The 12,999-nt window shown below is 31.5% G+C and overlaps 1 protein-coding gene across 1 annotated transcript in view; it reads left to right on the top strand.

The window, feature by feature from the left end:
• Positions 1-12,980, top strand: part of LOC111621509 (2-methoxy-6-polyprenyl-1,4-benzoquinol methylase, mitochondrial-like) — a 44,316-nt gene extending 31,336 nt beyond the window's left edge. The window contains exons 5-7 of the mRNA XM_023363663.1: positions 5,117-5,205; positions 5,316-5,427; positions 12,903-12,980. Of these exons, the coding sequence (XP_023219431.1) occupies positions 5,117-5,205; positions 5,316-5,427; positions 12,903-12,935 (234 nt within the window). The 3' untranslated portion in view covers positions 12,936-12,980. The remainder of the gene's footprint in view (positions 1-5,116; positions 5,206-5,315; positions 5,428-12,902) is intronic.
• Positions 12,981-12,999: the final 19 nt, after the last annotated feature.

Raw genomic sequence — 12,999 nt, forward strand, 5'->3', positions numbered from 1 at the left:
CGAATATCAACCACAGGTAAAAACAAATATTGTTAAGATATGTTGTAATTGTCAATCTATTTATTTGAATTTTGTGTAAATTATAAGAAAGCCATATTTAAAAGCCCAGTAGTCAAGCTGCTATCTACGACCCTGTTTGTTCTCCAATGATTATCGTCGACCTTGTTTGTTATCCAAGTTGTATATGAAATATGAAATTGTCCATCCTGTTCGACATCTGTACAATAGTGGTTTGTGTTTTATGGTATGTTTTTAAAAAATTTTTTTAAAAAAACAGTTTATCTACTCGCGTATTTTTGTACAAATTTTCTTATGTTTTATTTTTTATGTCTAGTTGGCTGAAGAGGGGCCAATGCCCGAAACGCGTAATGTAAAAGGCGTCCGAACTGAATAAATAGTCAATAAGTTGCCAAGTGTTGATATATGTCACCTTAGTGTGTCTGCAAAGAAACAGCTTAATAACAACAACACGGTTTCATCAGAATCAAAAAAATATATTTCCTATTATTATCCATAGTAACAGTCAAGGTGCAGTAGACATGATTAAAAACAACAAATATGATATTAATTAATTAAAATATCCTATAAAATTTGTCCTCTGACCAGCTATTATTGACATCTCATCATATAGGATTCCGTTGGATGTCAGGACACAAAGAAATAATAAACAACAAAAGATCAGATCTTGCTAAAAGTGCCATTCGTTTTAATTTGAAATGTATTTACTTTAAAATTTCTTACAAAAAAATCAAAAACAGCTGTACTTAATATATACTCATGAATTGGAAAAACATTGGAAACAGGAAAATACTGGGTGTCTTACAAGCATATCTAATGTCTTAAAACAGCATAGACTGAAATATTTTGTTGCAGATTTCATTAGCCTAATTCTCTGCAGCCATGGCAATTTTAAGGAATCTCTATGTAGATTTAGATTGAAAGACAATAACATCTGCTATCTACTAACTACTTTATTTTTGAAGTTTATACAGTAACCAAAGAAATATTCTCATACAAAACACCATAAGAACATTTTCATTGGCCTGCTACTACTAAAGATTTAATTTCAGCAAAGAAGGCATTTAATGCTTTAAAAATATTTGTTAACACCATACAAGTTCTAAAACCACAATTTCATCTTGATTGACATATTGTTATTAGCTACTTTACAAAGTTTTAGCTTATATTGTTCAACTCTCTACTGTCCCATTTTATCATTATAATGGAGCTGTTGCTTTTTGTATTTATTATCATTACAGTATGTATTATTTTTCTGGTTCATAACTTATTAAATATTGTATCTTATTTCATATTTTGTTTTTGTTTCCACAAATGTTAAATGTTCTATATAAGCTTTTATTTGTTACATGATGCCAGTAACTTTGTTTTCTATCTTTCATATATTTATAAATAGTATGAAAGAATTGTATCATATTTCATATTTATTTTTGTATTTTCAACTACTATGTATTTATTTCTATAAGTTCCTAAGTTAATTTTTCTTCAATTATTGCATTTTAATTTTAATTTGGAAATGTAAGTTATAGATTTCTTTGTTACTATTTCTGAAAATATGAAGTCAACAGACTTATTTCATTGTAAATACTAGTTCTTATCATCCCTTGTAAACATTTTTTTCATGACTCATCCCATCTGTCCAATATCCTGATGAAACCTTTAGGAATATAGTTTACTTAAAGATCTAGACTGGAGAAGGAAATGAGAAAGAGTAGATTTATACTCATTTCCTTCTCCAGCCTAGATCTTTAAGTAAACTATATTCCCTAACAACAATAATTTTCTTCTTTTTCTTCATCTTTGCCTTTTTCCATGTTTATATGGAGTTGGCATTTTATTCTCTAATACGTTTCCTCCATTTCTTCCTATCAAGGGCATCTTCTCTCTTAAGTCTTCAAGTCTTCCTTTGCTTTATCTTTTAAATGCAGCCTTGATATTCCTCTCTTTCAACCCTCTTTCCAACATAACCTTCACTACTTTGCTCTACATGCCAAACCACCACAACCTGCATTCTTGTATCTTCCTACTCAAGGGACCCACCTTAACAGAACTTCTACTAAACTCATTCCTTATTCTATCCTTCCTTGACACTCCATTTCAACATTCTCATCTCTGCCAACTCCATCTTTCTTTCTTGGGCACCAAACTACCACAACCTGCATTCTTGTATCTTCCTACTCAAGGGACCCACCTTAACAGAACTTCTACTAAACTCATTCCTTATTCTATCCTTCCTTGACACTCCATCTCAACATTCTCATCTCTGCCAACTCCATCTTTCTTTCTTGGGCTCTTGTGATTGCCCATGTCTCAGTCCCATACAACATTGCAGGTCTAACAATCCAATTTATGCAATTTACCTTTCAGTTTGCAGCTAACTTTCTTGTCACATAACACACTGCTCAACTTTCTCCAGTTTAACCATCCACATTGAATTCTACATTGCAATTCCAAGTTCAATCATCCCCCATCTTGACAAAGACCTCAAGATACTTAAAACTCGAACACATAGGAAGCAGCACATTTTGGATTTTAATATTACACTTGTCCCTGCCATTCAGAATCATATAAGCTGTTTTAGTTCTGCTAATCCTCATGCCCCTTTCTTCCAAAATTTTCTTCCACTTTTCCAGTTTCTTCTCAGCCTCGGTTTGGGAAGGTTCACACGGCACAATATTATCCACAAACAGCATACTCCATGGAGCACCACACTTTGTCACAAACCAACACATCCATTATCAGGTCAAAAAGATAAGGGCTAAGGGTTGATGTAAACCATCATTCACAAAGAACCCTTCTGTAGTGCCCACGTTACTCTTAACTTGAGTCTCCGCTCTCTCGTACATTTTCTTGATCCTTATTTTTCTGGAACATTCTTTTCCCTCAAATATCTCCATATCTCTTGCCTTGATGCCCTATCAGCCCTATCATATGCCTTTTCCAGATCTATGAACATCATGTGCAAATCTTCCTGCATTTTCCTGTGCCTTTCCATCAGCTGTTTCAAAGCAAAGATAGCATCAGTCATACCCCTTCCTAGCATATAGCCAAATTGTTCTTTTCCAATCTCATATTCCTGTCTAATCCTTCTTTCGATAATTTTCTCCCAAATCTTCATAGTATGGAACAATAACTTTATACCTCCATTCATCTGGGATCTTCTCCTAATGTCAGTTTCTTCATAAGGTCCAGACGATATCAATCCTTATCCAAACCTCGCCAAGCCTCAACTGCAAACCAATCAGAGCCTACTGCTTTCCCCATCTTCATTTCCCTAAGCACCCTTTCCACTTCTTCTCTGCTAATATCTTGCACCACTTCATTTGTCTCTCCATCCTCATATAAAGTTTGGGGTTTTCTTTATCTTCAGACCTTCCCATCAAATCTCACCTTTTCTTTGGCTTTTTCTTTTGTTTAACTGTGGATTGTACTACAGCATTCCACCACCAAAGTTCCTTTCCTTCTGGTAACCTCTTCCCTGAAGTTTTTCACAAAACCTCTTTTCCAACTTTCAAAATGCACTTACTATTCAGCATCCACCATGTTTGCACATCATCTAGGAATTGAATTTCTTATAACACTTTTACCTTAAATAAACTCTTTCCTCAATTCTTCCTCTTTCAATCTCCACCATTTAATCCTTTGTTCAATCTGGCTAACATAATTCATACAATGGCCCACAAGAAAGTCACAATCCACCAGAAGAACTCTACATTGTGCAGCAACACTTTCTCCATTTAACACCTTACTGTTTCTCACTTCACTCAGATACCTCCTGCGACACAAGAAAAAATCAATCTGGCGGGATCTACCTACACTCATGTATGTAACCAGCTGATTCACTTTCTTCTCAAAGTAGGTGTTAACTAGCACAAGGTCAAAAGCCACAGCATGATCGACTAGTCTTTCTCCCTCTTCATTCCTTTCTCCTAAACTCCACCTCCCAAGAACTCTTCTTTCTGCATTCTTCCTCTTTCCACATGATCATTTAAATCATCCCCACAGATTAACCTCTTGTTCACAGAAACACATTATGACTTGGTCAAGATCTGCCCAAAAGTTTGTCTTCTCTTCTTCTCCACTTCCTGGCTGAGGATCATACAAACACAATCGTAATGAAAATTCCACCAATGTCCAACTTAATGCTCATAATTCTATTACACCTTTGTTTAACCTCACAGACTCTGTCTTTTAGAATTTTATCAACTATGATACCAACTCCATTCCTTCCTCCCTCATTCACTTCACTCACAAATAGTTTTTACTCTTCCCCAAGTTTTTTAGCTTTATTTCCTTTCCATCTCGTCTCTTGCAGGCACAGAATGTTCCCTCTCCTTTACATAAGATCAACCAACTCTCTACTCTTCCCATTCAATGTTCTGATGTTTAAAGTACCTATTCTTATACTTTTCTTCTTCTTCTTCTTCCTCTCTTTCTTCTCTTTCTGAACTAACTTCTTTAGCTGAACCCATCCTTGGTTCAGTAGTCCAAGCTCATTTGACACAGTTTTCGGGTGACATGACTGCACATCACTTGTGGGGGACATCCTAACAAAATTGTAGCTTACTTGTAGCCTAGCCTAGCAGACATTCCATGTAGTTTTGGCATAGATTTTACGGTTGGGTGCTCTTCCTGACACCAAACCTCCTCCTCCTCTTCCAATAACAATGATGATAATAATAATAAATAATTATTGTGTTATACTGTAGTGAGTTTTTTTTTTTATTAAGATTGCAAACAGCCTTTTTCTTACTTTGTTCCATTTTGCACCTTGTTTTCTTCTCATCAATTCCTGGTGGCCCAAAAACTTGCAAAGAAAAATCTCCCTACATATAAATTTATCACAGAGGATTAAATTTAAAATAAAATTGCAAACAACAAATTGATTGTTTTTGTTTGAGGAAATGTTAGGCAGCAAATCCTATGTTTAATAAATGAATAAATAATAAATGAAAATGGTTACATCTTGACTTATTAAAAAATATTTAAATCAGGTAATATTTCTAAAAATTTTAACTGAATTCTATTTATTTCTAAGTTAAAAATCATATGCTAAACAAATTGAATTCAACTGTTTCTTTTTGAAATATTCACATAGGCACTTACAGAAGCTTTTAGGGTTCTTAAAAAGGGAGGAAGATTTTTGTGTCTTGAATTTAGCCAAGTACAAAATCCTCTGGTTAGTTGGTATGTTTGGTTTATAACAACAAACCTTTCATGACTTTCAAGAATCACTTTAATAGTTATAAACTTAAATTTTAACTTTTTTTTGCAATGAGCATATTTTATGTTTTTAGGTTATATGATAAATATTCATTTCAAGTTATACCTGTAATGGGGCAAGTTATTGCACGTGATTGGAGATCGTATCAATATCTGGTGGAAAGCATTCGTCAATTTCCATCCCAAGTAAGAAAATTATATAATTTATCAATTCATTATTTATAATGATAGAATAATATAATTTCAATATATTATTTTATTATTAAAAGAATAAATATACAAAAGATTCATTTTGTCTTAAATAAAAGTTTATTTTATTATGAAAATTTTTAATTTATAATATTAGTTGTCTTTTCATTTTTACGTAAACAAACGTTTGACTTTATAGTCATTCTGTATTTTTCAGATTTTAGTTAAATAACTGTATTTCAAGAAAGCTACCTTCCATATTTTCTATAATATCTTCATATTTTATTTTTTTTTTTTACAGTTAGCTTATTTTTATTAGCATTTAATTTCGCATAAGTGCAAAATTATACTTTTATTTAGATTTAAAAAACTTTATTTGTTTTTAAATTTTTAATTAAAATTTTAAAAAGGCATTATAATAGCCATTAAAATAACTATTATATTTTTCATAAATATTTTGAAAATTTAATTGATTTTACTGAAACGATCCTTATTGTTCATTGAATAGGTGAATTGACACATGTTCAATTTACTGGTCAATTTATTAGGATATCAAGATTTCATTTCATTCAGTTAATAATAATTAAGTAAATAAAATATAATCTTATGATTACTTTCTTTTTACTTAAACACTATTAAATAGTATTTTAAATTTAATATTTTTGCTATATTAATATGAAGAGCTGAATTTAATACTAAAGTCTCTTCAACCAAGAAGAACTTTTCACTTTTCACGAGTGCTTAATCAGTTTCATTACCTGTTAAGACACATGATGCAATAATTATCATCTTTACAGGCTAGAAACTCATTGCTTTTTCGTTGCTATGAAGAGACTTTTGATGACTAAAGAAACTATATACATTTAAAATGATAGCACTTTATCATAGCAAAACATTGTACAGTCAAAGTTGACAGTACAATGTATTGCTTTGCTTATAAGTGAAATTACTTTCTGCTGTTTTGTTTTACCATTTTAATTTATTTGCTTAATTTTTTAATTAAATGTTTTTATTTAACTTCCTAATAGTATACCTAAGTTTGATGACAATGCACTTTAATGATGTTTTAGGGGTGATTCTACTCCAAAACTTAATAAACATAACCAAATGTAGAATTTAATTATGTGTTTGTGTAAATGTACTGTAACAATGTATATGGTAGGGGTGTCTTCAGCTCTAATCTCAAAAAACAAGATCAATAAAAGCAATTTTTTGTTTTGTAATTTTTGAAAATTTGTTAAAATGATTAAGGTTGATTCCCACCTTTTTGGAATTATGGCACGTTTAAACAACTATGTGAAGGCTATGGCTTATTTTATTATTAAATATTGTAGGACAGGACAATAGGTCAATGTGGTGTGCTCTCTAATACCTTCTGTACAATAGTTGGCTGGTACAAACTTCTGAAATATAGCTAATGATGAATAGAAATACATGTTGTTAATTTATTTACAAATTTTAAAATTTGTCATTTTAATTTTCTAATTGATCCTATAGCACATTTAAAATAGTTTTACAGCACAGGAACATGTCATGGCGCATTGGTTGGAAAACCAAAGTTTTAAATTTTATATTGTAGAAATTTGTTTAATTAATATAAATGTAACATTCTTATAAAATTTATAGTATTATAAATTAGCTTTCAAATTCAAAGACAATAATAAAATAAATCTTTGCATAACAGTTTCTAAACAATAATTGGATGAACAAAACAGTATTTCATCATCCTATTGGATTGCATGATACTTATCATGTAAGGAAGTTCATCCCTCATTAAACAAGTTATAATTTTAAAAACTTCTTTGATAAGTTGTCAGTTAACTTAAAGCAATAATCAAGCTGATAAACTAAAATATACTACTTTTATTATCTTTTATGCACAGTAATTGAAATTACTTTTTGAACTCATGCTTCATAGTGCTTCTAATCATATACGGTGGTGCCTCATATGTGTACTTAATCCGTTCCAGGTGCATGTCTGTTAAGTGAAAAGTCCATTATACGAAATGCATTTTACCATAGAAATACATGTTAAAACATATAATTTGTTCTGCAGCATAAAATAACCATACTGTTCCATTAAAAAAAATGAAAATGGAGCAGTCACCAATTATGCTGGGTAGTCAGCTGTTATGAGGAGGAGGTGGAGGAACACTTTCTTTACACATTCATACAGATACAGACTTTTTACACATTGCAGCAGGTCTCTTTTTATTGTTTTTTAATCGGAGTCAGAATAAGGAGAGGCTACCGGAGCTTGCAGGGTCATCTCCTCTTGTTCCATCCTTTGTTTTTTGGCAGCTTGCTTCTTGAAAAACATGTTCCAAGATAGTCTGTCTCTCTCTCTTCTTCAACACCTGTCAGAAATTACGGCCAAGGGTGTCATTGATCCTTTTGTCCTCAGTTCATTTGGAAAATGAGTGTAGGTAAACTTCTGAACCTCTCCCCATTTGATAAGGAAGTTTTTGTCAACTTTACTCCTTCTGATGATGTCTTGCTTTGTTTCAATTGAAATCACCTTTCTGTTTTTTTAGAAGCCATGATTTGCACAACACTTGAATAAATGTAAATACCCTGCACTGAGGTGATGTACGTAATAATCAAGGAAGCAAGATGAATCCCAACGGGAGCTCTGTACTTTAGGTATACTAATAATATATTTTGATAATACTAATATATTGTGAAAATAGCAGATTGTCATTGGCACCGGCAAAAGAATGGAAACATCATTCGCACTTGTTTGCAGAAAGTCCGTTGCTCGAGTCACGTAATGGCCAAACAGAAAGTCCGTTGTTCGCAGCGTCCGTTATTCGAGGCATATGTTATACGAGGCACCACTGTATAAGCAAATCATTGTCAACAATTACACAAATTTGTATAAATGATAGTATTGAATATATAATATATAACTGAAATTCTTTCTATATTCTAAAATGTTTGAAATGTGTATATGTTACTGTGAAAGACCGAAATCAGAGAATGTCGATATTCTCCAGTGAATGTTGACACATACAAAATATGTTGGTGAAAGATCGAATATTTTGTTATATTATTATACATTCGAACAATCGCCGGTATATGTCGACAAGCACAGATAAGCTTTGGTGGAGGTCGAAACAACACCCGAGAAGCCGATGTCGATGGAGAGGCGACAGTCTGTCGCCAAATTCTTCGCCATTTCCTTTTGCTCAAATTGGTGATACCGTACGAATACAAGTCCCTGATGTTAACCGTGGCCGTACAGATGCCCGAAATGTGTTGGCAGTTGTTGTTAGAATAGAAGACTCTGACTTTTATAAATTAGCAAACAAAAATGATACCCTCAAGCAGCTTTATACCCGTAATCAGTTCGTAATTTGTAAAGAAAATTTCCATAGGTAAGATTTCTTCTCAAGAAATATCGCTGAGAGAAGCAGCTGCAGCTAATTCGAAAAGTGGAAGGCAAGGCTATACATGCTGTCATTGCAAAAAAAGTGTTCCACGAATAAATGCAGTTGTAAAAGGAAGGGACTCTTGTGCAATTCAAAATGCCATAACAGTTTAAGTTGTTGCAATAAATAAGATTGTATAATGTTAATCACATAATTTATGTGTAAGTTTATTATTGTATTATTTTCTTTAATGATATAGAATGTACTGTTCGTTTTAGGTTCAACAGTTTATTTACATGTACTATTACTTAAGCTTTCTCCTATTTTGACATATTAAAAAGTTGCATTTTTGTCTTAACGTAATAAAAATATTTTTATTCAACATTCACCATCAGCGCATTCTGAATGTCAACATTTGCCGGTGTAAGTGAGAAATAACGATATTTAGCAAATATTTCGGACATACACAAAACAACTGTGTGAATGTTGACATTCGCCAGATTTCGGTCATTCACAGTAACATATACATACACAAGCACACACACTTAATTAAAAATTTAGAACGTTTTCATTTAATGTCAAAATGTTCTGAATTTAAAATTTAAATTCTATAGTTGTGAGAATTTTAAAAATCATTTTCTTATTTCCACATGTTTCAATGAAAAATTAAACTTTAAAAGTCATATATAATTCTTTGTTTATGTGCTCAATAGTGGCTAAGGGGATGAAACCACTAAATATTGGTACAACAAATATCTGTCTAAACAGAAAAACTTCAGAACAGTGCAATTTTTAATGTTAAAAAATTTTGTTCAAAAAAAAAAATACCCACTGAAACTGGAAAAAATATTCCATACCTTGCAATTCTGATTTAATAGGTTTTACTGTAGTTGGTTGTGGTGGGTTCATGCTTGACAAATGGGCTGTCTATGTGGAATTTTATGGGTTTTCTTCACATTTCTAACATCTACATAGGGGTCAGTTTCCCTAGAAACTCCTCTTGAAAAGTATTAACTTGGCAAATTGCCAATGTGTTGCATTGCCTTATCCAATTGTTTTGTTAATTGTTAGATATATAACAGTTACTGATATTTTATTATTGTCATCACTCTACTGATGTTTTCTCTTCAAAATAATCATACACATTTAAAATAAGAAATCTGATTGCCTGTTTAATGTTTTTCTCTTTCTTGCATGTAATATTACTACCCACCAACACAATCAAACTAATGATGATATTATTTCTGTTTTCTTTATTTCATTTAATAAAGTAAAATATCAAATAAACATAAAGGCACACATTGCCCTGCAAAAATTACTGGCATTTTAAACTTTAAGGAAAAATCTTGTAAAATCAACAATTTGTTCATGTAAAACTGGACAATTGGGGAATTTTTTTTTGCCAATTCTTAACAGTCAAATCTTCGCATGTAAATAAAATTATTTTTAGTAAAATATTATTGAAATCCATAATTGTGCTTTACGGATAAAATTTGTATTAAAATAAATATAATATTAATTATGTTTTTTCTATTTATTTCATTAATACGAGTAACTATTCGTATTAGTAATTTTATGTAAACTGGATTTATTAACAATTATTCGGGATAAAAACAGTCCAGCTTTTTCCCGGCATTATTTATTTATTTCCATTACACGCGCTCAATCTTGTCAGGGAGCATGGTTATTGTCACTTTGATTTTACTGTATCTCCAAACGAAGTCGTGAACCGCATTTCTTGTTACATTTTTAGATTCCTCGTCACAATTAATGAAAAATGGCAAATTTTTATCAAAATCGGCCTATCAAACTATGAGAACGAATATAGTTCTATAAACCACATAGAAGAGTCAAGCTAACGAATAACATTTGATACAAAATTTTATAAAAAATTTACGTAAGACTTGTAATTTATAAAAATTATTATCGCATCGAACAGAATTAAATTTGACACAAATTATTTTCTAAGAAATGCAGTTATCTGCGAATTCGAAGAAAATCGATCGGCACTTTATGCTATTTGACCAGTGTTTAGCGAAACGAATAGCAACGGGATATACTACTATACTGTACAGTACGGTGGATATTTTATCACAGAAATTCGAAAATAAAAAGCAAAACGATCGATTAGTTTCTTTGATGGACCCCAAATCGATTGATCGCTATATGTTCTCGTTCGAAAATTTCTGTTGCCATAATTGAAGTTCCGCTAAAATTACATAAAATAATGTTACATCGGATTAATCTTGATTCTAGGTTAAACAGAAAAATGAACGCGATTCACACTAGCAATCAAACGAGAAAGAAGTTTCAACTTCGAAATTCATATATCACTGACATCTTGAATAGGCTACTGACCTAAATTATAATATATGCGGACTTTTCATAAACCAATAACGTAAAAACGGGGCTATTTGCTTTTATCTCCAAGAGAATGGGATATATCGGAAAGTATTTCATCTCTAATGTATGTAGATTTGGAAGATCATTGCCAATGCCGACACTTTGATCCAAGAAAGAAATCTATCATGTTACATGGCGTTCTTTAGGTGGATAAAATAGTGTATTAATAGTCTAGTTCAATAAAACATGAATATTGTCGTCCGTTAGAGTAACGAAATAGTCTAAAACGCTAACACTGGTAAAATTGCACGTTGCAAGACGAGTCAAAATGTTCTGTTTGAATTTCAGGTTCATCTAATTTTCATGGTAAAACTCGTTTGTAGTGAATTGTTATAAATTGCTGCTCCTGAATGATGTCCAATTAATTAGAAATACTAACTACTTCACGAAGAAAACTCAATACTTTCTGAAGTACGTAGATCTTTCACTGATTGTAGCGCACTTCGAAAAAAAATCAATAGCATCTACATTAAAAGATAATATCTTTTTTAGACCATGCTTTTGTGCCTGTTTTCTTATCCCATGTGGAGCTTGAGTTGCAATCTACAAGGGAACGTAAAATCACAAGAAATGATTTTTTACGTGTTGTTCTTTAGTTTGTGATAAACTTTGAAGCTAGAATGTCGTTCGTAGGCATTAAAACAAACTTAAATACTCAAATATGATACCTTAAATACAAAATAAAAAGCCATTTCAAAATTTAAATAAAAAATATATAAAAACGTGATTCCGTATGATTTTAATAGCAGAATATCACGAATAAATGTGAGAGATGTGGAATAATAAACTTTTTTATATAAAATGAAAATACTCTACTCATATATTTAAATATTTTGATGGTAAAAAAGTTTTTTATAAGTAAACACTTACGTATGCAAATCAGTGCGATCATAAAGGAGTTCGCCAAAGGGATGGCCATGTGGGGTTTTCCTGGAGTTCACGTTTATAACATACAAATAGGAACCAGTTTCCCATAGAAAGTCTCGGGAGGCATCCCTCGACAAATAGCACTGAGAATCGTGTTGCCGTATACAAACAACAAAACAGTTAATTATTAATTCTTGTTTTACAACAATTCCTTGATTTAATTTGGCATTATTGTCCAGTTACAGAAAAGGTTCTTTTCTAAAAATAAAAATTTGCCAACAGGAAAAGTAATTAGGAGGGAACAATGGCCCCAAGCTCTTCTGTCGGTATAGATCCAACTTAAATATGTAAGACGCCTTCTCTCACTACCCGACTGCTCCCATAATGTAACTAATCGAATCCATTATGAGCATGGAAAAAAAGGAAATGCCCACATGACAGTAAAGTCGAAAATGACAAAAAATATTCGGGTGCACAGGTAAAATGGCAAAGAAGAAATCGCACAAGATCACCAATTTGTTATTCAACCTATTTAAAAAAAAAAAAAAAAACTTTCTTTTTGATTTTCTGCTATTTTAGCCACAGTATTTCTATTTATTCTAAATATAAATAAAATTTGATCGGAGTAAAAGACGCTTTAGTGATACATTTTATTGTTAATTTATTTTATAGATAATTTTTGATAAACTTTTGTAATTGTTATTTTTTAATTTACCAATTATCATTTTTATATATGAAAAAATAAACTTGTTAAAATATACTTTTGAAGAATTTAATTATTATTCAGTATTTTCTGTATTACAAATTTTATGAATATTATTTTTTTTATAGTTTGATAAACAATATAGATATTTCGTTACGTAATTTTTATCACGTTTGAGAAAAAAGATTTGATTGGTTACCATTGGAAAATCGAGCACGGCGATTG

Source organism: Centruroides sculpturatus, unplaced genomic scaffold (assembly GCF_000671375.1).
Source record: "Centruroides sculpturatus isolate CEXI.00-Female unplaced genomic scaffold, Cexi_2.0 scaffold222, whole genome shotgun sequence".
NCBI classification, from domain to species: Eukaryota; Metazoa; Arthropoda; class Arachnida; order Scorpiones; family Buthidae; genus Centruroides; species Centruroides sculpturatus.